This window comes from Clarias gariepinus, chromosome 6 (genome assembly GCF_024256425.1).
Source record: "Clarias gariepinus isolate MV-2021 ecotype Netherlands chromosome 6, CGAR_prim_01v2, whole genome shotgun sequence".
Classification (NCBI taxonomy): domain Eukaryota; kingdom Metazoa; phylum Chordata; class Actinopteri; order Siluriformes; family Clariidae; genus Clarias; species Clarias gariepinus.
Genome location: NC_071105.1, coordinates 5,855,210 through 5,880,375, shown reverse-complemented (window position 1 = coordinate 5,880,375; position 25,166 = coordinate 5,855,210). Strand labels below are relative to the sequence as shown.

General features: G+C 38.9%; 1 protein-coding gene across 1 annotated transcript; it reads left to right on the top strand.

Annotated features, from left to right (window-relative positions):
- Positions 1-1,028: 1,028 nt before the first annotated feature.
- On the top strand, positions 1,029-23,367 carry LOC128526392 (zinc finger protein 271-like). Its single transcript, XM_053498197.1, has 5 exons — positions 1,029-1,160; positions 2,387-3,662; positions 9,850-11,166; positions 11,441-11,448; positions 21,468-23,367. Exons 2-5 carry the CDS (start codon positions 2,691-2,693, stop codon positions 22,591-22,593), a joined length of 3,423 nt encoding a protein of 1,140 aa, XP_053354172.1. The 5' UTR covers positions 1,029-1,160; positions 2,387-2,690; the 3' UTR covers positions 22,594-23,367.
- Positions 23,368-25,166: the final 1,799 nt, after the last annotated feature.

Genomic DNA, 25,166 nt, shown 5'->3' with positions numbered 1-25,166 from the left:
CAGCCACAAATGCCCATTATAGAACCCATAGTTGAAATTAAAATTTTAGTTTAATTTGGTCATGAAAATAAATACATTTAATGAAAGTTTTGGAGCAGCACGGTGGTGTAGTGGTTAGCATTGTTGTTTTGCACCTCCAGGGTCAGGTTTGAGTCCCGTCTCTGTGTGCATGAAGTTTGCATGTTCTCCCCGTGCTTGGTGGGATTCCTCCGCTCCAGCAGGCTCCAGGTCCCTGCAACTCTAAATACAGGATAAAGTGGTATAGACCAGGGGTCTCCAAGTCCAGTCCTGGAGGGCCAGTGACCAGCACAGTTTGTAATTCACCAACACCTAAACACACCCACTGAACATAGTAATTAACGGATTAGTTAAATCAGCTGTGTGTGTGTGAGACAGGGTACACATACACTCACAAACACACTTGCGTTTCTGGCTATTTTGGAACGCCAATTAGCCTAAACCGCATGTCTTTGGACTGTGGGAGGAAACTGGATTACCAGGAGGAAACCCACCAAGCAGGGGGAGAATAAGACCTAAAGTAGAAGGACATGTGGGACGAAAGTGCTAACCACTATACCACCGTGCCACCTTACTCTTGTACCGTGAGGAAATGATTCCCAGGCTCTTTCACGGTCTGTACCGCTTAATCCTGTGTGCAGGGTTGTGGGGGTCTGGAGACTATCCTAGGGGACTTAGGGCACGGGACGGGGTACACTCTGCACAGGGGGCCAATTCATCACAGGGCACACACACACACACACACACACACACACACACAAACAAAGAGAAGGAATAGTAAAGTAAAAAGTATTAAAACTATTAAAACTATAAAAGCCTTGTGTAGTTCTGTATAGTTTTTATGAGATGTTTTAGATGGTTACAGTTTAGATCTTTTTGCAAAATTTGGACACTGCGCCTTTAAGAATATCTGACTCGCTTTGAGTAAACCAACATGGCCGGCAGACTCCGCCCACTGACTTCACGCACGTTTAGGCGGAAATGACCTGACGTCACTTTTTGGTATTTAAAAACCTCCATGATAACGCTTATGATGTGTACATTAAAAAACAAACCCCCAGAGCTTTAATAACTATAAATATAGACCGTGACTTGATACCTGACATGACTGACTACAGCCTGCTCTAAACTCCCGCTGTAAGGTAAGATGAACTCATGCTCTATACACGAGATAACGGTTGAATGAGTGTTAACATGCATGCGCATGCGCACACTGCTGCTTATTCCAGCAACCGTTTTCCCAGTTCTGTCCAGTAAAAGTGTACAGGGGAATGGAGGTTTGTTTTTAAAATAAAGAAATAAATCTGGAATCCTTCTTGTTTGGGGAACTATTTTAAGCCGTATATAAGTCTATATATTATTAATCATGTTTTAAATAAAAAAAAAGAATTATTTTAAACATATTCCCAATTATGTGTGATATTAAAAGACAGCCACAGAACTCTTGTAGAAGATGTGAAGCTATATGATGCCTGGGATGATGATATTGGGATGTTGGCGCCATCTAGCGAGGGACATGTGTTACTACAGCTGTGACCAGGTTTTGAGAAAGACACATTTTTATAAAGTCTGCTGCTTCAGTGTTTTTGGATCTTTTTGTCAGATGTTATTACTAAAGTATAATTACAAGCATTTAATTTCAAGTGTCAAAGGCTTTTACTGACAATTACATTAAGTTTATGCAAAGAGTCAATATTTGCAGTGTTGACCCTTATTAGTAGTAACCCAGTGTAAGGGTTAAAAATGCAAAATGATCTAAAAACACTGAAGCAGCAAACTTTGTGTAAATTAATATTTGTTTTTCTCAAAACTTAAAATATAATTAAAAAGGTAATTTATTTCAGTAATTTAATTTAAAAAAGGAAACTCCTATATAGTTGCATTACACAGAAACTGATGTATACTTCAACTGTTTCTTTTCATTTTGATGATTATGGACAATGAAAACCCATAATTCAGTGTCTCAGAAAATTAGAATATTACAGGACCAATTTAAAAAAATCCTAAAAGAAATGTATGAACATGTACAGCACTCAGTACTTATCCCATACAGGATGCTGGTCCGTGTGAGTCGTTTAGAGCACCACCTGTAGGACCATAGAGGAACTGCAAGATTGTACCATTTTAAATGCGAGCATATCAATTTAAATCTAATTTAAAAAAAATTGGAGTCAGTTTGGCGATGCACGAATCACTACACAAAAGAATCATAATACATAACTGAATCCCCCCCACACACTTCTAACACTTGAACAACAGAAATTTTCGCTTTCTGTTGCATCGACTCAACTTTCTTTACTTTTTTCTATGAATGTTATTTCATGTGTAATGCATACCCAACTAACATTTTTATCTTTTTCTGGTCTAGGAAGGAATACCTATTTGCCAGTCTCCTATCATTCTGCAAAAACACCAAAAGATCCCAGTATAATAAAATCGTAAAATATTAAACAAGAGAATTCAGTCCCTGAGTTCAGAATCTTCAGCGGTCAGACGATTACAGTACTTCTGATACTCGCCACACTCGCAGAGAAAAGAAAAATACAATTTACTTCCAAATACACTGGGTCATTCACACTATCACTGCTGACAGTGCAGGAGGTCTTTCAGCAATAGTGGAAATGTAGTGAAACACCAGCGGATTTACTGAAGAGAAGCCTTATTACGGCAAAATGAGTTTTACTAAAGAAAATAATCTACAAACACAGCCAGAAGAGAAGCCGTATCGCTGTGCAGAGTGCGGAAAGAGTTTTAGTGTGAAAGGAAATTTCATTGAACACCAGCGGATTCACACGGGTGAGAGGCCTTACCGCTGTACAGAGTGCGGAAAGAGTTTTTCTCAAAGTGGAAATTTAGTAACACACCAGCGCACTCACACTGGAGAGAAGCCTTTTTACTGCTCACTATGTGGAAAGCGTTTTACTAAAAGAGAAACTTTAGTGGCACACCAGCGGATTCACACTGGAGAAAGGCCTTATTCCTGCACCGAATGTGGAAAGAGTTTTAAACAAGCGGATACTCTCCAAAGTCATCAGCGCGTTCATTCAGGAGAGAAGCCGTATCTCTGCTCGGACTGCGGGAAGAGTTTCAGTGTGAGAGAAAATTTTGTTAAACACCAACGGATTCACACGGGAGAGAAACCTTATTACTGCACAGAGTGCGGAAAGAGTTTTTCTCAGAGTGGAAATTTAGTGAAACACCAGCGGATTCACACCGGAGATAAGCCTTATTACTGTGCGGAGTGCGGAATGAGTTTTATTCGAGGCGATCATCTCAAAGCACATCAGCGTATTCATTCAGGAGAGAGGCCGTATCACTGCTCAGAGTGCGGGAAGAGTTTTAATGAGAGAGGAACTTTGGTGAGACACCAGCGGATTCACACAGGAGAGAAGCCGCATCACTGCACAATGTGTGGAATGAGTTTTAAACGACGGAGTCAACTCCAAACACACGAGCGCATTCACACAGGAGAGAAGCCGTATCACTGCTCAGAGTGCGAGAAGAGTTATACATCCAAAGAATCTTTAAAAGTACACCAGCGAATTCACACTGGAGAGAAGCCGTATCACTGCACAGAATGCGGGAAGAGTTTCACACAGATGATTCTTGTCCAAAGGCATCATTGCGTTCGTTCATTAGAGAGGGCGTAGCTTTGCTTAACACTGTTTAGAAATAAATTTAAACAAAACGTCTCTTCGTCTTACAATTCTCTTCCTCTGTGTTCAGTTGTTAACCCATTAGTAATGCTAAACCATCTCAAAATGGTCTCGTTTAAACCGATAGATGCAAAAGTTTGTTTTTCAGATTCAAAAAAATCTTTTTTAAATTAATTAATTTATGTTTTTATTAATGAATATACCAATATACCATGCTCTTTCACAATCTGAGTCCTGGACTTCACCATCAGAGAAGAAAAACTCCATAGATGTGATAACCTGGTCATTCAGTACATTCAGGTCCTCAACTAACTTTATTTTTTTGCCACATAATGTTGATGAGTCTCGACCTGAGCAACTGAAGCAACCGCAGCTCGTAACACTGACTCCAGAGGATTGTACAGGGAGCACTATGTTTAATCGCTCTGAAGTCAAATCTTCATGCTCCCTAGCAAGGCTTTTTTTCCGATGAGTCTCACTAACAAGTGGTTTTCTTATGGACATAGCTCTGATTTCCATGTTTTACCGTGCAATTTCACCAAGCGTTTAAGTGATCTCCATTTGTGATTTTCATTTTTACCTAACCACATTTTTTCCACAATGTTCAGCACTATCCTTTCAGGTTTTAATAAGGTACACTCAAAAAATAACTTGTTGAATGAACATAATTAAAATATGGAAAGAATTTTTACCTGATTTAATGGCTTTCTTTTAGCATTAAGCAATTTTGTTGGCCCAACTTAATGTTCTTAGGTTCAGTCAAATTAATTTTATTAGGGTAATTTAACTTATTTACTACAGCTGCGTCCAACATCATTTAATACTGTTAACATAAATGAATAGCGTTGGTACAACACATTTTTCAGTTGTAAATTAAGTTGATCCAACTCAAGTAAATTTAAATTTCAAGCCCTGGTCAACAGAATTCTGTGAAGGAAGGAAGCATAAGACAAACGGGATAAAACAGAGATTTTTATTTTACACCAGCAGCAACTTACAAATGAGGTCTCAATTTGAAAAGATGTACAAAATATAAAACACCACAAATAAGTATTAATCATAGAAAAAACAATTAAACACCAACAGAACCGTTTTGTACTTTATAACTGTCCGTTATGACTTTTAAATATGACGGTTAGAGACGGTTGGTCAGGAAACTCCTGAAGTCAGATACAGACAGGACACTTTCACTCACAAACTGCTGTGAAAAAATACAGAGATAGATTCAATTAAAATTCATGATACCTAAATTAGCAAATGAACAATATTTATACTTTCTTCCTCTCGCTTCACAACTCATGAGAACAGACCGAAACCAGAACCGAACCGCAGATTAAACACGCGCATATAACCGTCTGTATTTTAAGTGTGATTAAAAATACAAGAAATAGTTTAAACCAAAATAACGTGACTAAACATCGCTAAACAGCAGGTGACATTTATGTTCAGTATTTTATTTCTATTTAGAAAGATGGGAATGAATTCCTGCTTACCTTTTCCACACGCCCGCCAAACGTTTGTCTTCGCAACACACCGTGTTCTCTTCTCGCGATATGTTTGCTCTGATATTTCCATAGTTTGATATTTACACAATTTTCATAGTGACAAGATCTCTTTGGTTTATCTTAACATGATTGAATCCAATACATGTTAAGTTGTTGAATTTCATGCAAATACAACATAATTTATTCAGGTTCATCTTGGAAACATAAAATTATTATGTAAAAACACATATTACATTTTAGTACATGTAACAGGTAGCCATGTTCATTTTTTTGAGTATCAAAGGGTTCTTAACCCTTTTCCAGTCATTTCAGATGCTTGAAAACCTCACTTACATCTTCCTAAAGGGTGCAGTGCATTGGCAGTCATTGGCGTCTATGCCGCTTTCAACAGCGTATGAACGAACAGATCAAAAGGATGCGGTCAGCACGCGTCACATGGTTCTTCGGTCCGCACTGACTGATAGTAGTAGCCTTAATGTGTTTTCCCACATTGGGGAAAAATAAATTAAAAAAACACACATACGAGAGACAATTATTTGCACTCTGGCTGTAGAATTTTTTATGAACTTTTAAAAAAGACAAATACATAACTTTTTTAATTTTCAACTAAATGAGTGAGAAAATTGGGATTTTTTTTTTTAAGAACACATGCAATAATAATCCCTTATCTACTTACTTTTCAATACACTTTGTCCATCTTTACACCCCTACACCCACTGCTCTCAATTCTCTGAAGCGTCTTTACACACAATTATTTACTTTTAGAACCATGTACATATATTTGGAAAAAGTTAGTTTTTGTTCTTGTGTGAATATTTTAGTGTAAACAGCCTGATAAAATTATTTCCAGGCTGTTTACAAAATATACACATTTATATAAAAGTTACGTAATTGTAAAACAAATTAAAAAAATCCATATTTCTTCTAATATAACTTGCTATACAGATTTAAGATTACTTTAAAGGTTTATTTTAGCAAAAATGAACATTATTCACATTACATTATTTGTAAACTGCAGCTTTAAGAACCAACATGGCCGACAGGCTCCGCCCTCCTGACGTCACCTCCTGGTTTTTAAATCTCCATGTTTCTGCCTATTATCTGCACATAAAAACACAGATAGATTTAAATGAGTTAAACATAGTGGTTATATATCTGAGATGGTTAAAAACGTTCTTTAAGGTAAGTTAAACTAATGATGTGTAAATGAGCTGTTTGGATGAGAAGATAGATGAGAGTTAATGATTGAAATGCATTACTACTTTAGTGATTTTAAATCATATGCATGCAAACTCAGGTGCATGTGAACAGCACTAGTGTGGCATCAGCCCTCAGTTCAGTGAATGCAGTGAGTCTTCTGTGTACAGTCTGCAACTGATTATTGTTAACATGAATGTGAGTAGCAGTGCTGTCCTACATTCCCTTCCTGGTGTTGCTAATATTAGTTTGAGCTGAAAAATTTAGTTGCTCATGAGAGGATCAGGATCCTAATACAGTGTACACCAGTGTACAACTTTCCTAGTACAAGTTATACTTAAAACAGCTCCTTTTTTAAAAGAAAGAACCAGGTGTGAACTTCTTAATTTTTAGTACTACACAAATTTTTCGTACTACTGTACACTTAGATTATTACATCATAAATGGATGAATACAAAAGTACAAGAGTCCCTGGAGTGTTAGAGAGACAAAAAAAAACCTCAATGCTGCAGGCTGGGTAAAACAGTGTGTGTGCGCACGCGCATATACAAAAGAGTTGTGTGTTTGTGTGTGAGTATCGTAACAAGGACATCAAGGGGATCCTAGGATCTAACGCATACAAATTCGACAAAAACGCATAATGAATTTTGATCGCTTAAGACGACGATCAAACTGGTGCTCTATATACTGTAGTAAATAAAGTTTAAAATGTATTTACTTTCCACTAATATCTCCTTATTTCCCCCCACATTGATGTACAGATTATTTGCGTTACATCAGTCCACCAGCTCTTTCACCTCCTGCCTGTATGCTAAGTCGTCAGGACAGGAGGAGGCTTAGGACACACCCTTGTGGGGAGCTGTGTGGGAAGTCAATGATGAGAATGATACTGGTGGATAAACACCATGGATCCTAACAGACTTTTGCCTGTTCATCAAGAAGTCCAATACACAGTTACAGAGAGATGACTTAAACCCCAGCAACAGCAGTTTGTTGACTAGTGTTTGTGGAATAATGTTGTTAAATGCAGAACCAAAGTCCAGAAAAAGCAGCCTGGCATATAAATGCCCTGCCCTGGGATACACTGCCCGATTCTTCCTGTAGGCATATTGTTATGCATCTACAGCAAATTTCAATTGTGTAGGCCAAAACAAGCTGTTCAAGGCACTTCATACTATTGGAAGTGCCTTAAGCAGCACGTCCAATATTTGAGCACCTTATCTTAGAACCTGTCCTGAGATGTTTTCTGGGTCCACTACTTTACAAGGATTAATCCTCTGCAGCGTTTTCCTTACATCCACTGTAGACACCCTAAGAGGCAGCTCATTCAATGAAGGTTTGAACCTACAGTATTTGTATGGGGACGATTGGATGGCTTGAAGTGAGCACAGAAGGCATTTAGAGAATCAGGAAGTGATGGGTCCAAAGGATATTTAACCTTCCTCCCTTTGTATTCAGAGAAAAGGTGGGGGCGTGACACTGCGGTGTATGCTTTTCATTTGCTTGTGTAAACATGTAACGTGTTATTACCTTTGGTTGCTATATAGACATGCTGATGAAAACGTGCCAAAATATTCGTCAGCATTGCCTAAATAAAATCCCATGCTATCAGTACAAAAGACTCTGGGTGCTTCGTCTGGAGTTCACAGATGTGGTCATGTAGATTTCTAATATGCTAACTTTTGCAGTCAGGTGGGGGGGGAGGGGGGTCGGTATGTAAACAGCAACCATGTATATAGCAATAAACTCTTTGGGACAGTCAGTATTTTAGTGACGTATGTTCCACAGACTCCGAGCAATGGCTGCTTAGCGGACTACAATTTGTGCCCTGACAGATGATTGCAGTCAGCTCGGGAGAGGAGTAGCCCCTCGATCTGGTAATCTAAGTCCGGCATATTGTGCACCAGCTTTTTTAAGCTATGTCCCTGTCAGAAAGAATGCACAATAGTTCTGCATTTCTCTGTAGCGGTTCAGTCAGCACCGCATTTTTTGTCTAATGATTGAATGTTGGCAAGGTGAAGTGTCAGAAGAGCTGGTCTGTTTTTAGCCTTTAGCCTAATTAGCAAGCAGCCCGTTTACCTCTCTTCTGAGGTATCCTTAGTCTCCCCAACATTGTTTTTATTTCCAGTTTTAACTCAGTGCTGTGGTTAGTAAGTTGAAATATATGGCCGAATTATACCTCACTACAGTTTGTTCCAAGAAGCTGCTGCACTGCTGTGCGCCGTCATGACTGTCGATCAGTAGTCCTAAACACTGATCTACCCCTGCCCCTTGTGTATACCTGAGAGGGTTAAAAAAAACTTCTCAGATTTTCTCCTTAATTTAGTTGTGTCCAATTTCTTCACGTCACTAGGGGCGCTCCCACATTAAGCTACTACTACCATTCAGTTTGGAGGACCGAAGACTATCACGTGTCGTACATCTTCAACAACCCTTAAACAACTCATCAGTAATTGCTTCTAAGTCATCCTGAATTGCCTCTGAACCATTCATGATCCTTTATTAATGCTAGTTAATGTGAGCGTGCGCTTCCGCCAATGCACTGACTGGTTCTTGACGCTTCTCACCGTTTTTTTACGTGTAACGCAAGATACAAACGCTAACAAATTTTTAACACAAGACTGAATCCCAAAGCCTTCCCTTATCCCTGGACAAGGGCCCTACTTGGATGTGTGGAACAAGGAATTGTACACCCTATATATTGCATTTGCTTTTCATTCAATGCCAGTTAGGATTTAACCTTGGAACAGATAGTTAGCTGAGGCTATTTTAAAGAAACTTGGGGTATTTATGACCGTCCACCTCCATGGTTTACATAATATCGGTAAGAATTTAAAACTACTTTTACTCCTACCTACAATGTGTTGTTGTGGCAGGCTGAGTGCATGCCATACAGGCGTAGTAGTGGTTGTTGATTTTGTCATTATCCGAATATTTTTTGATAATTTAATAATTTTTAAAATAATTTTTGATAATATTGTCTCTGTATTTTCTAAAATGTATTTAGCATTGGTGGCAACTGGTCAGGTTATGACAGTAAAACACTTTTGGCTCTGTAAGGTTTGTACTCTGCACTGCCCAGGCCTATTGAGTCAATGTATGTCAGCTACCAGTTGTCTCCTACTCTACAAATCACAGGGTGGTGGAACAACATAAAAAAAACCTGAAGGAAATTGCTTTTCGGTTTCTGTTGCCTTGACTGAACTTCGATCAGAAAAAAAAAAAAATGCTTTTCACATATTTTATCTGAACATCATTTCATGTGTAATTAATTCCCAACTAAACTTATCTTTTTCTGGTCTAGGAAGGAATGCCTAAATGCAAGTCTTCTCCTGTTTATAATTCTGCAAACACACCAAGAGATTCCAATATAATTAAATCATAAAAGATTAAACAAGAGAATTCAGTCCCTAAGTTCAGAATCTCCAGCTGTCAGATGACTGCAGTACATCTGATACTCGCCACACGTGCAGACAAAGAAAAATACAATTTACATCACTTACAAAAGTAGTCTCCAAATACACCAGGTCATTCACAGTGCGGGAGGTCTTTCAGCAATAGTGGAAATGTACTTAAGAGAGAGAGAGAAGTCTTATTACGGCAAAATGAGTTTTACTAAGGAGAATAATCTACAAACGCGCTCAGAAGAGAAGCCGTATCACTGTACAGAGTGCGGAAAGAATTTTAGTGTTAAAGGAAATTTTGTTAAACACCAGCGGATTCACACAGGTGAGAGGCCTTACCGCTGTACAGAGTGCGGAAAGAGTTTTTCTCAAAGTGGAAATTTAGTGACACACCAGCGCACTCACACTGGAGAGAAGCCTTTTTCCTGCTCACTATGTGGAAAGCGTTTTACTGAAAGAGGATCTTTAGTGACACACCAGAGGATTCACACTGGAGAAAGGCCTTATTCTTGCACCGAATGCGGAAAGAGTTTTAAACAAGCGGATACTCTTCAAAGACATCAGCGAATTCATTCAGGAGAGAAGCCGTATCGCTGCGAGTGCGGGAAGAGTTTCAGTGTGAGAGGAAATTTTGTTAAACACCAGCGGATTCACACGGGAGAGAAACCTTATTACTGCACAGTGTGTGGAAAGAGTTTTTCTCAAGTTGGAGGGTTATTGACACATGAACGGATTCACACTGGAGATAAGCCTTATTACTGCGCGGAGTGCGGAATGAGTTTTACTCGAGATGATCATCTCAAAACACATCAGCGTGTTCATTCAGGAGAGAGGCCGTATCACTGCTTACAATGTGGGAAGAGATTTAATGAGAGAGGAAGTTTGGTGAGACACCAGCGGATTCACACTGGAGAGAAACCTTATTACTGCGCAGAGTGCGGAATGAGTTTTAAACAACGTAGTCATCTCCAAAGACACGAGCGCACTCACACAGGAGAGAAGCCGTATCACTGCTCGGAGTGCGGGAAGAGTTATAAAATCCGAGAATCTTTAGTAATACACCAGCGGATTCACACTGGAGAGAAGCTGCAACACTGTTTACAGTGCGGGAAGAGTTTTCCCGACAGAAGTAGCTTAGTGAAACATGAACGTGCTCACACAGGAGAGAAGCCGTATCACTGCACAGAATGCGGAAAGAGTTATAAAACCAAAGAATCTTTAGAAATACACCAGCGGATTCACACTGGAGAGAAGCCGTATCACTGCTTACAGTGCGGCAAGAGTTTTACTGACAGAAGTAATTTTGCGAAACACAAGCGCATTCACACTGGAGAAAAGCCGTATCACTGCACAGAATGCGGGAAACGTTTTACACAACAGAATCATGTTCAAAGCCATCATTGCGTTTGTTTAGTAGAGAAGGCGTAACACTGCTCAACACGGTCAGGAAACAAACTATCGCCGTCATACATACACGAGAAGCTGCACGCCTCTTAACTCTGTGGACTGAGCTTCATTTAAACATGTACATTTAAGGATTACAGATGAATTGTTAGTCAAGAAATTTTATTATCATTATTATTATTGGTGTGATGATACTGGCGTCATGATGTAATTTACACTGATTATCAGACTGTTTAGAACTAAATTTAAACAAAAGGTCACAGAGTCTTATGGTCTTACAATTCTTATCTCTGTTAGTATTATAATAAGTATTGTTAAAACATCTCAAAAAGGTTTCTCAAAATGGTTGTTTAAACTGATAGATACCCCAAAGTTTGTTTTGCAGATTAAAAAATTAAAATCGAAATAAATAAAAAGATAAATATATATATTTTTTATAAAAAAATTTTAATGAATGAATATACCATGCTTTATTGTAAAAAACTTTAGGAGTGTACTACCGCACTAAAGCTCCAGAATGCACATCTGAGGATTACAGTAATTAAAGAGAAGCTGTTTATTGAGCATGTGTAAAAAAAGAATCCTTTAACTGAAACTTGGTTTCTTTGTTTTGTCAACTTGGTACACTGGTGAAGAATGCGGGCATGCGAACCATAACCAAGCCCACAAAAATCACCATAATGAGATCCGCAACATCTCCTTGAAACTAACTTGCAACAATGGCCAAACTCTAATGCCTTCAGCATTAAAAAACCACACAGATGTAATAACCTGGTGATTCAGTACATTTAGGTCGTCAACTGACTTTATTTTATTGCCCCATAATGTTGGTGAGCCAAGACCTGAGCAACATTAAACTCTTTGACACTCTTTGTCACCAGTTTACTGGTGTATAATCTATGATCAGTGATATTCAATTTACTGGTTGGCTGTGTCATGGCTGATTGGTGTATAGCTGTGTTGTGAAAAGACTTCCTATGCACATAATCTCCTTCAATTAGTGAAGGGTCTGTGATAAGATTGTTAGTTTGTTTCCCAATTGATGCTGTAGTTTCCCGCAGCCCGGGGCCAAGAGAGAGCTGATTGGCCGTGCTCTTTCAGAAGGGTGGAAAGGAGGGATCTAGCGCCCTCACATCTATCACGGCTATATAAACAATCCTGGGCGTCTGTGAGATCACACAAGCGAAAGAAGTGGATAGCCCTTCCTCCCAACACTGCAAAAACAAACAATTCAAAAAGATGCAGTCAGCAGGCATCACGTGGTCCTTCAGCCCTGTGGGAACCCCCTAGTGACAGGTAAGAATTGGATACAACTGAATTAAATTTAGTTAGAAAATTGGGGGAAAAATTAAAAACATTTAAAATAACACACAAGGGTGAGTCAAAAATATATACACCATGATTTGATGAATAATTAATACAAAACTTATTTGCAGTCTGGATGTAGAATCACAAAAAAAAAAAAACATAAATCACTGCACACTGCTTATCTTTCATAACACGTTCGCACCTGCACAGCAGTGACTCGGGAGACAGTAGCCTTGTATGAAAAGCGCTGATAAGACCAACAGAAGTTTTAAAATAACTGGAGTGCGGGTAATGTTTACTCACCACTCTCCCGTAAAAAAATTAACTATTGCTAAGATTATTAACTGCAATTCATGTTTTTGTCTGACACTTTATCTGCAGGGTTCAACTAAAGAGGAGAAGAAACCTTAAGTAACTCTGTCAGCGAGCAAGTTAGCTTAGACTGTGTTTCCATAGTAACTAACTGAGAGCTATGCTAAACAGGTTTTTATTAACTTAAATCCTTAAAGAAACGCTGAGATTTTACTAAACACACTATCTAAAGTTATACCCCTGGAGATAATTTTAGATTTGGAAGCACATGCGTAAATGCATTGCAAATCCTCATTTCCTGAAGGTGAGTTGCAGTCGGCCTGAAATACCCTGCGAAGTACACTTAACGGGGTGTTCAGCCATGTTTAGTGTGATTTCGAACCGCAGGGAGAGAAAATGTTCAGTTTAAAGGGAACTGCAAATAGTGTAGTGAACGAGTGAACTTCACTTCACCGGGAAAGGGAATAAAAAAAATGGAGCTTGATAAAGGATTTATATACTTACAGTAGCACTATTATCGAGGACAACGTTATATTAAAAAAGTACAGAAATTTTATTTTAATTAAGAAATCCTTAGTATTATAGAGTCTAGTAATCTGTAAGTTATACACGTTTCAATAGTATGTTTTATACTGGTATCAGTTTTTGTTCACTTCACTGACATTCCCTGAAAACAGAGCAGGGGGTATTTTGTGTTACCACCCTACTAACATTATTTATCAGTCTTTCTCATACTAAAGAAATTCACTTAATAAAACTTTAATCAAGATATTAATTAAAATTAGACCTAAGTATCTTACGTTTCTGGTGTCAACCAAAAACTTAAAGAAATTCATTATAAAATTCTAATTATAATAAGTATAAATAAGCATTTACGGAAAAGATTCAATGTGGACCACAATTGTGTTTTTTTTTAGGATAATATAGAAACTACCATACACTTATTCATCTTTTGTGACTTCTTATCAGCCTTTTCGGATGATATGCATGATTGGTTGGTCCCTAAAATACGTGTCTTTCCACCCTTCACCAGAATATTTATATTATATTATATGTTGCTGCCTGACAATAAAGTTTACTTACTTGCACTGTAAATGCCATTCCATTACTTCTTTTAGTTCTACTTACATTATTTTTCTCCACAAATATAAAACTCTAAAGACCAGACCTCTATCAGGGACAGGCATTAAAACGGTTTAGATCATACCTGTCTGATCAATACCATTTTGTAGATCTAAATGGAGAACCGTCTGGTGTAATGCCAGTGAAATATGGGGTCCCACAAGGGTCAGTTTTAGGACCTCTGCTGTTTTTAATATACATGCTTCCCTTGGGTAACATCATTAAAAGACATGGGATTAGTTTCCACTGTTATGCTGATAATACTCAATAATATATCTCAACAAAACCAGATGAAATACATAAGTTGTCTAGATTAACCGAGTGTGTCCAGGACATAAAAGATTGGATGACCAACAACTTTCTTTTACTAAACTCAGATAAGACAGAGATATTACTCATCGGCCCAAAAACCAGTACACAACAGCTTTCACAATTCAGCCTGCGTTTAGAAGGATGTACTGTTACTACCAGCTCAATAGTAAAAGACCTGGGCGTAATATTAGATAGTAACTTGTTTTTTGAAAATTACATTTCCAATATCACAAAAACAGCCTTTTTCCATCTTAGAATTATTGACAAACTTAGGAGCATCTTATCTGTATCTGATGCAGAGAAGTAAGTTCATGCATTCATGACCTCCAGACTGGACTATTGTAATGCATTACTAGGTGGTTGTCCTGTATCCTCAATAAACAAGCTTCAGTTAGTCCAAAATGCAGCCGCCAGGGTTCTTACTAGATCCAGAAAATATGATCATATAACCCCAATATTATAATCCCTTCACTGGCTACCTGTTCAGTTTAGAATTAATTACAAAATAGTATTACTTACATACAAGGCTTTAAATGGTTTAGCTCCCACATACCTAACCAGTCTTCTGATACGCTACAATCCACCACGCTCCTTAAGATCACAAAACTCCAGACTTCTGGTAATTCCCAGATTTCACAATCTACAAAGGGGGTAGGGCTTTTCCATATTTAGCTCAAAAGCTTTGGAATAGCCTTCCAGACAGTGTTTGGGGCTCAGACACAGTTTCCCAGTTTAAAAGTAGACTCAAGACGCATCTTTTTAATCTGGCATACGCTTAACTCATCCCATAACCTCATACTCCAGTACACCTATCCTGAATGGCAACTACGCTAATTCTCTCCATCTGTTCTGTACTTTTCTACCCATCCCGAGGCATCTTGAGATTGTACCTCCTTCAGTAAACAAAGGCCAAACCCTGCGAGAATTCTGAGGCATCCAGAGAAGGACCAGCTCCAGCTGGATTCTGCTTTATGATGGTTGGAGCTACACATGCTGCTCCTGTGCTTCCAGTGACCCAGACCCCATCTGCCTTCTGACTCGTCCCTATGCTGAACTGGACTTCGAGTTAATTTAAAGAATTTCATGTTATATCATCTCTAAATGTTATCACCCAAATGAGAATGGGTTCCCTGATTAAGTCTGGTTCCTCTCAAGGTGTCTTCCTATTGCCATCTCAGGGATTTTTTTCCTTGCCACCGTCGGCATCACCCTTGGCTTGTTCATCAGAGACATTTTATTTATCATGCATTCATCTCATGATTATCCATACACATTTTTCTCACACATACACAATTTTTTTTTAATTGAAAAAAAAAAAAAATTATTTCATTTTTGTGAAGCTGCTTTGAGACAATGACCATTGTTAAAAGCGCTATATAAATAAAATTGAATTGAATTGAATATTTACTGTTTTTACAAGAGATCTACAAATTGTTTTCCCTACACTGAAGCATATGTATAAGAAAAATGGGATAAAACTCCTTAATACTTTTCATGAATTCAACCTCATTACTAATGATTAAACGGAAACTTTTCCACTTTCAGCGGAGAGATGAGCTGCTCATTCTGTTTATCGTACGTCCTTAGCTGAATTTAAATATTTTAATTACTGGAACTAAAGGCAAAAATGTGTGTATGTAGACATGTTGCGGGGAGGGGGGTCTGTTTATTAAAAAGGTAACATTTTATTTTATTTCTGATCAAAAGAACGAAATTAACTAAATCAATAGACTAAACTAAACTAGATTCAATGAACCGAGTCACTGAAATGATCCAAATTTCCCATCACTATCCCACTTTAAACTACCCCTACATCACTCCTTTGGACTCAGTATTCTTTAACAAATAACTTGATGAGGTAATTTTTTTAATTACCAGAGTAATTCATGTGTTTTGTGTGAAATGTTTTGTTAATTACAGAAACTAAAGTGGAAGTCTTTGTACACAGGTGTAAAACAATAGTGGACAGTAGAGGGCAGTAATTACAATGAAACTTCGAAGAAGAATAAATCCGGCTGTTCCGTTAATGTAAATATAATAGCACGAGCCGACATGACGTAATTTCCCTGAGGCCAGACAGCCATATTGGAATACTTAAAACGGAGCCATGTGAATTGACATTATTTAAACAATAATTTATTTACAGAACCATGTAGGCTAAAATTATTTTCAATGAAATTTATAAATGGTACATTTTATTCCGTTTGTGTGTTTTAGTGTAAATATCCTTATACTGATGAAATTATTTCCAGGCTAATGTTTACAAAATATACATATTTATATACAAATTATGTACTTGTAAATAATGTAAGCTGCAGCTTTAAGGACCAATATGCCCGACAGACTCCGCCTCCTGACGTCACTTCCTGGTTTTACAGCGCCATGATTCAGCTTATCATCTGCACACAAAAGCACAGATAGATCTTAGAAGTTAAAATATAGACAGTGGTTATATATCTGTGATGGTTTAAAACGTTCTTTAAGGTAAGTTGAACTAATGATGTGTAAATAAGCTGTTTGGTTAAGAGTTAGTCATTTAAAATCACAAAACTTGTAATGCATTTTAGTCATATGCATGCAAACTTGTGTACATGTGAACAGCACTGGTGTGGCATCAGTCCTCAGTTCAGTGAATGCAGTGATTAAGTATTTAAGTATTTCTCTGTAATTGAAATATTTAAAAAAAAAAAGTTTGTGTGTGTGTGGGTTTATATATATATATATATATATATATATATATATATATAAAGCCACTAATTTGTCCTTTTACTCCCAACACTTGAGAGCAGATTATTTTAAAATCCTCTCTTTACACATGCGTACACCAGTCTCAAAACAATGTGAGTGCAAATGCCCAAAGAGCCACACTGTCAAGTTATGTGTACAGACTTCGGATGCGTTTGAGGCGGTAAAACGCCACATTTTTAAATAATCCTACGGCTGGCGCACTCTGTACCTGTTAAAAATTTTTCATCTTGTGCGGTAGGAGTAAATTATTTGCTAAAGATGTTTAGAAATAATAATAATTATGGCAGATGACAGAAATATGTGCTTCTTAATTAAAGGTTAAACTCTTGTATTTGACGCTGGTTCATATTGTGTACAGTGCCTTGCAAAAGTATTCATAGCCCTTAAACTTTCAAATTTTGTCAAAACATAAATTAATGTATTTTATTGGAATAGACCAACACAAAGTGGCACATAATTGTGAAGTGAATAAAAATTAATAGTTTAATCGGTCGGCCATGTCTTGGTAGGTTTGCAACAGTGGCGATTTCTTTAAGACTGCAAGGGAAGCTCAGCTTCCCCTATAATGTCACAAAATGAATGGTCAAATTATGTACTATTGTATTAACATTTTATTGACTGAAAATGAGTTAGAAAACGTTCATCTCAAAGACGAGTTTGTTTAGAATTAGTTGGATATAGCAGGTCGGCTGACTTGATTTTCTTCTCATACATTCCTGTAGCGTCACAGTGCATTTCCCCATTGAAGTCCATTGACTTTAATGTGGCTGCTTTGAACGTTTTTTTTTCAGTGCTTTGAAACTAGACGGTCGTTGGATAAACGCTGCGATTATGTCCCGCCCACGAACGCTCAGCGTCTCTGGGGGTGAATGAGGAGCAAATGAGGAGTGGGCTGGCCTGGACTCTGAGCTTCTGCATGATGATTGGAGGAGCTGTTTAAAGGGCGGAACTCCTTTTTTCATTGACAGCATGTGTTAAGTATACATCAGCGCTACAGAGATTCAAGTTCAGTCCCATTGCCAGGTTATAGTACAAACTTTCGGATGGCTCCCGCACTTAAATCCAACTAAAAAGTACTGAAAAAAAAACAAAACTCAGGCTTTATATCCCAGCTTACATCTCGCATTCGCGTTCAACTTCACACACATCGGACTGCATTACCCACAATGCATCTCCCGCACTGGACTACACTCCCGTAAACAGCTGTCGTAAATCAACCTCTCTCTCCCGCAACAACACGCTCTTTGTCGGCGGCGCCCGTGCGATTGATGCACTCATTCATATGAGTAGGAAAAAGATGCAATATTATGGTTTCCGTCATTTTTTTATATATTTGCGTACTGACTGGGCCAGCCAACACTGGCCAGCGGCCCACCGGGAAAACTCCCGGTACTCCAGATGGCCAGTCCGCCACTGCCTATGCGGATTTGCAGGTGAAGTGCTACTATGAACTGCTGCACTCTGTATTGTTTGCTGGTGATATAAACCATTTTTGTTTGTACAAATCATTCTTTAAATAATTTTAAAAAACATATTATAGTCTTACTGACTTTGCTCAGTGTTTCAGCATTGTAAAGGTAGTTCGTTCATATAATTAAAGTAGCTTGTGGTAGGGGAAACTAGCCAGAATTTACGTACAAATAACATAATGAATTTTATGATGAAGTCCTAATATGAGCTTCCCCTGTTTCAAAAGCTAGCAGCCGCCACTGGTTTGCAATTGTGCCATACTCTTTCCATTTTCGTGTGATGCGTTGAACAGTGCTCCGTAAGATATTCAAAGCTTTAAAAAAATATATATTTTATAACCTAATTTTGCTTTAATAAAACATAGGAAAATGTAATATTGAATATAAAATCAAGATACTTCGCAATCGCAGTTTTAATAAGGGGTCTTGTGGAGTCATGCTCTGGTGGTCAGTGCTGCCCAGTAATACAAGGGAAACCTGCATAATATTAGGCTTAAACTTTTGTACATTACATTGTTCATGTATTTTTTTCTGTCTGTATTTCTCAGCGGAAAAAGCTAGAAAGCTTCCTGCATTTAGCTGGGGAATTTAACAATTTGTCACAGAAGCACTTTCAACAAGAAATCTCATCTGATAGGCGGAGAAAAACGTGAAAACCAAGTTCCACAAAATACAAAGCATTCTTCATTTAAAAGTGCTCAATGAACAGCATTATATAATTACTACCCCACTAAAGCTCCAGATTAGCTTTAGTGTGGTAACGGGGGCACCTAAACTTGGGTTGCAAGTCAACGTGGCCTAGCTCGGTGCAGGTACCTCGGAGACGCAGTGGCAAGCCAAGCAGGTGAGGTGCATAGTTGAGGAGAATGCTTGGTTATTAATATGAAGTGCCATCCTTCTAGATAATACCTTTTATCTCCTATATTGGCCAATTAATGGCAAGGGCTTTCCTCTCTATAGTAGCATATTTTTGTTCAGCAGGTGACAGTCTTCTAATCACACACAGCATGGGATGTTCTTGACTGTCAACTGCTGAGCCAAAACCACCCCAAGCCCAGTCTAGCAGGCGTCCATGTGGACTAGGAACCCGCAGCAGAAGCCATAGCCTGCGAGAATTTCAGTTTTGAAATGGGCCTCATTGGAATGCTGCTCCACTCCTCTCGGGCCAGCTTTCTTGTTACGCTGTTTTTTTGTGCAAAAAAACGCCAATATCATTATGCGGCGTGAGCTTAGTCGAAAGGTTCTCGTGCGTCAGGGAGGGGCATGTGTGTTGCTTTTTGATGCTGAAGGCATTGTGGTCATTAGTTGCATGAAGACCCTGCGCAAGATGTCCCAATAGCACCTGTTGTTGCAAGGCGGTTTTAAGGAGCTGCCCCAGATACTCTTCTGGTGATCTTTGTGGGCTTTGTTCCGGTCCACATACCCACCAGGGCATCAGGTACTCTCCATCAGGGTAGCAGGTTAACAAGGCGATGAAAAACACAGAAAACAAGTTCAACAAAACACAAAGCGTACTTTATTTACACATGCTCAATGAACAGCTTCTTTTCTTATTTTTAGTGTGGTAGTAAGGATGTCTGAAGTTAGGTCCACAAAGCCTAGCTCACTGCATGTAGAGTCATAGTGAGCGAACATGAGGGGACGTGCAGCACGGAGCAGGAGGAGGATTGGAGGGTGCGCAAGGGCGTGTAGCAGGCAGATTTCTTCTTGGTGAATTTGGACCCGAGTTTGCGGAGTCTGCCAACCAGCGAAGTACGCAATAGAAAAAGAATCTACTTAACCGTCTGGAGATCCATCGCTCTTTTATAGTCCGCTGCAGACAGCGGAATGGGGAGTACTGTGTGTTCTTCAACCTGGGTTTATATAGATGCCCACCCCCTTTCCCCTTCTAAGTCATCCTAGGTTGCCTCTGAACCATCCACATTCTCTTTTGATCCTCCCTAATGCTAGTAAATGTGAGTGTGAGCTTCCGCCAATGCACTGACAGGATCTTGACTCTTCTCACTGTTTTCTTTATGTGTAACGTAAGATACAAAGCTAACTAATTTCTAATAGAAGACTGAATTCCAAAGACCTCTCTAATTTCTGGACAAGGGCCCTACTTGGTGTGAGGAACATGGGATTGTACACCCTATATATTGCATTAGCTTTCCATTTAACGCTAGTTGGGATTCAACCCTGGAACAGTTAGTTAGCTGAGGCTATTTTAAATTGGAGTAAGTGGAAATATGAAGAGAAACTTGGGGGATTTATAGAACTGTTTTGATAATTACATTTTTTTGATAATTATTGCCTCCTTTGAATTTCTGAGGACTGAGGTTTGCACTCTGCAAACGCCCAGCCCTGTTTAATCATCGTATGTCAGCTACCAGTTGTTTCCTACTCTGAGACATTTTACAGGATCATGGGACAGCAAAAAAATATGGAGGAAATTGCTTTTCACTTTCTGTTGCCATGACTCAACTTTCTTGAATTGCAAAAGAATTACTGCTTTTCACATTTTTTTATCTGAACTTTGTGTAATGCATACCCAACTAACGTTTTTATCTTTTTCTGGTCTAGGAAGGAATGCCTAATTGCAAGTCTTCTCCTGTTTTTAATTCTGCAAACACACTTAGAGATCCCAGTATAATAAAATCATAAAATATTAAACAAGAGAATTCAGTCCCTGGGTTCATTATCTCCATCATCTCAGATGACAACAGTACATCTGGTACTCGCCACACTTGCATACAAAGAAAAATACAATTTACCTCTGCTCTGAGCTTTAAAAAGAGAAGTAGTCTCCAAATACACCGGCTCATTCACACTATCACTGCTGACAGTGCAGGAGGTCTTTCAGCAATCGTGGAAATGTAGTGAAACACCATCGGATTTACTTGAGAGAGATAAGCCTTATTACATCAAAATGAGTTTAACCAAGGAGAATAAAATTCAAACACAGTCAGAAGAGAAACCGTATCACTGCTCAGAGTGTAGAAAGAGTTTTAGTGTGAAAGGAAATTTTGTTAGACACCAGCGGATTCACACGGGCGAGAGGCCTTACCGCTGTACAGAGTGCGGAAAGACTTTTTCTCAAAGTGGAAATTTAGTGACACACCAGCGCACGCACACTGGAGAGAAGCCTTTTTCCTGCTCACTATGTGGAAAGCGATTTACTGAAAGAGGATCTTTAGTGAAACATCAGCGCACTCACACTGGAGAAAGGCCTTATTCCTGCACCGAATGTGGAAAGAGTTTTAAACAAGTAAATACACTCCAAAGACATCAGCGAATTCATTCAGGAGAGAAGCCGTATCTCTGCTCGGACTGCGGGAAGAGTTTTAGTGGGAGAGGAAATTTGGTTAAACACCAGCGGATTCACACAGGAGAGAAACCTTATTACTGCACAGTGTGTGGAAAAAGTTTTTCTCAAATTGGAGGGTTATTGACACACAAACGGATTCACACCGGAGACAAGCCTTATTACTGCGCGGAGTGCGGAATGAGTTTTAAACAACAGAGTCATCTCCAAAAACACAAGCGCTATCACACAGGAGAGAAGCCTTATTACTGCGTGGAGTGCGGAATGAGTTTTACTCAAGATGATCATCTCAAAGCACATCAGCGTATTCATTCAGGAGAGAGGCCGTATCACTGCTCACAATGCGGGAAGAGCTTTAATGAGAGAGGAAGTTTGGTGAGACACCAGCGGATTCACACTGGAGAGAAACCTTATTACTGTGCAGAGTGCGGAATGAGTTTCAAACAATGTAGTAATCTCCAAAGACACGAGCGCACTCACACAGGAGAGAAGTCGTATCACTGCTCAGAGTGCGGGAAGAGCTTTAATGAGCGAGGACGTTTGCTGAGACACCAGCGGATTCACACTGGAGAAAAGCTGCAGCACTGTTTACAGTGCGGGAAGAGTTTCCCTGACAGAAGTAGTTTGGTGAAACATGAGCGTGCTCACACAGAAGAGAAGCCGTATCACTGCACAGAATGCGGAAAGAGTTATAAAACCAAAGAATCTTTAGGAATACACCAGCGGATTCACACTGGAGAGAAGGCATATCACTGCACAGAATGCGGGAAGAGTTTTACTCGACGGAATCATGCCCAAAGCCATCATTGCGTTTGTTTAGTAGAGAAGGCGTAACAATGCTCAACACGGTCAGGAAACAAACTATCGCCGTCATACATACACGAGAAGCTGCACGCCTCTTAACTCTGTGGACTGAGCTTCATTTAAACATGTACATTTAAGGCATACAGATGAACTGTCAATAATTTTTTTATTATTATGGGTGTGATGATACTAGCATCATGATTTAATTTACACTGATTCTCAGACTGTGTAGAACTAAATTTAAACAAAAGGTCACAGTCTTATTGTCTTACAATTCTCCTCTCTGTTCAGTTTTTAACAAATTAGTATTGTTGAATCATCTCAAAAATGTTTCTCAAAATAGTCGTTTAAACTGAGATACCAATGTTTTGCAGAATTAAAAAATTAAAATCAAACTTAATAAAAAGATAAATGTATATTTTTATAACTCATTTAATTAATTTATTTTTTATAAATGAATATACCATGCTTTGTTGTAAAAAGGCTTAGGAGTTGTTCATTGGGCATGTATAAATACAGAACCCTTTGTGAACTTGGTTCCTATATTTTGTCAACTTGCTACACTGGTAAAGAATGCGGGCATGCGGACCAGAACCAAGCCCACAAAAATCACCAGAATGAGATCTGGGGTATCTCCTTGAAAGCAACTTGCAACTACGGCCAAACTCTGATGCCTTCAGCATTAAAAAGCCACACGGATGTAATAACCTGGTTATTTAGTACGTTCATCAGCTGACTTTATTGCCCCTGATCCAAAACCTGAGCAACATTGAACTCTTTGACACTCTTTGTCACCAGTTTACTGGTATATAATCTACACTGAACAAAAATATAAACGCAACACTTTTATTTTTGCTCCCATTTTTCATGAGCTAAACTCAAAGATCTGTAACATTTTCTACATACACAAAAGACTCATTACTCTCAAATATTGTTCACAAACCTGTCTAAATCTGTGTTGGTGAGCACTTTTCTTTTGCCAAGATAATCCATCCCACCTCACAGGTGTGGCATATTAAGGTGCTGATTAGACAGCATGAATATTGCACAGGTGTGCCTTAGACTGGCCACAATAAAAGGCCACTCTGAAATGTGCAGTGTGATCACACAGCACAATGCCACAGATGTCGCAACCTTTGAGGGAGCGTGCAGTTTGCATTCTGACTGCAGGAATGTCTTCCAGAGCTATTGCTCATGAAATTAATGTTTTCTCTACCATAAGCCATCTTCAAAGGCATTTCAGAGAATTTGGCAGTACATCCAACCGGCCTCACAACCGCAGACCACGTGTACCCACACCAGCCCAGGACCTCCACATCCAGCATGTTCACCTCCATGATCGTCTGAGACCAGCCACCCGGACAGCTGCAGCAACAATCGGTTTGCATGATCGAAGAATTCCTGCACAAACTGTCAGAAACCGTTTCAGGGTAGCTCATCTGCATGGTCGTCATCCTCATCGGGGTCTGGACCTGAATGCAGTTTGTCGTCGTAACCGACTTGAGTGGGCAAATGCTCATATTCGATGGTGTCTCACACGTTGGACAGGTGTTCTGTTCACGGATAAGTCCCTGTTTTCACTGTTCAGGGCAGATAACAGACAATGTGTGTGGCATCATGTGGGTGAGCGGTTTGCTGATGTCAGTGTTGTGGATCGAGTGGCCCATGGTGGCGGTGGGGTTCTGGGGTCCGTTCTTCGTACGTCGCTAACTCAGTTAGCTGGATTTGATTGTTGTGGATTTGTCCTGATCTTGGATTGTTTCGTTCTTCGATGCGCTTCTAGCATTTGTTGTCATAGCAACATATCCGTAAGCTTGAACCTGCTCGGGAGCAGGTTTATTTCATGTAAACAGGATTTAGCCTGCTCTCCTGCCAGGTTATGATTGGTTGAAATGGCGAGGTCACATCTGATTGGTTAAAGAGCATGACTGACTCACGTGGAAAAAGAAAAGTATATGCCCCCTGCCATGGACTCCCCCCCACTCACACACACACACACACACACACACACATAATCGCTATCAAATATTATATATGAACATAAATTCATAGGTTTAGTATTATCAAATATGATATTACTTTTATAATAAACCCTAGGCATGAGACAGCCGTCGAGACCATTATTACAAACTCTTGTATAATGTTTATTTTGTAACATTTATTTTTCAGGGGTTTGTCATAAAAATATGCTAACAAATAATTATTAAAAATTAATATTTTATAATGATAAATTGGACGAAACTAATTTTATTATAAAATAAACAATATAAAAGTATACATAATATTTCTATTTTTTCATATACAACATATTTATTTTCATATTGCTTATTTTATTTTATTGTCTCATGTAATTTGTAATTTGTAAACCATTAACCTATGAATTTATGTTCTAATATAATATTTGATAGCGATTATGTAGGGGGGGCAATCCATGGCAGGGGGGCATTTCAGCGCATAACACGTGTTATAAAAAAAATTGAGCCGCTCTTTTTCCATTTCGTCAACCAATCGGAGGGCTTGTGATCAGTGTTTCTACTGTCGATGCATATCGCCTTTTAAACCAACGCACGAGCGCGCAATAATCCTAGACAACTCAGTCCAGC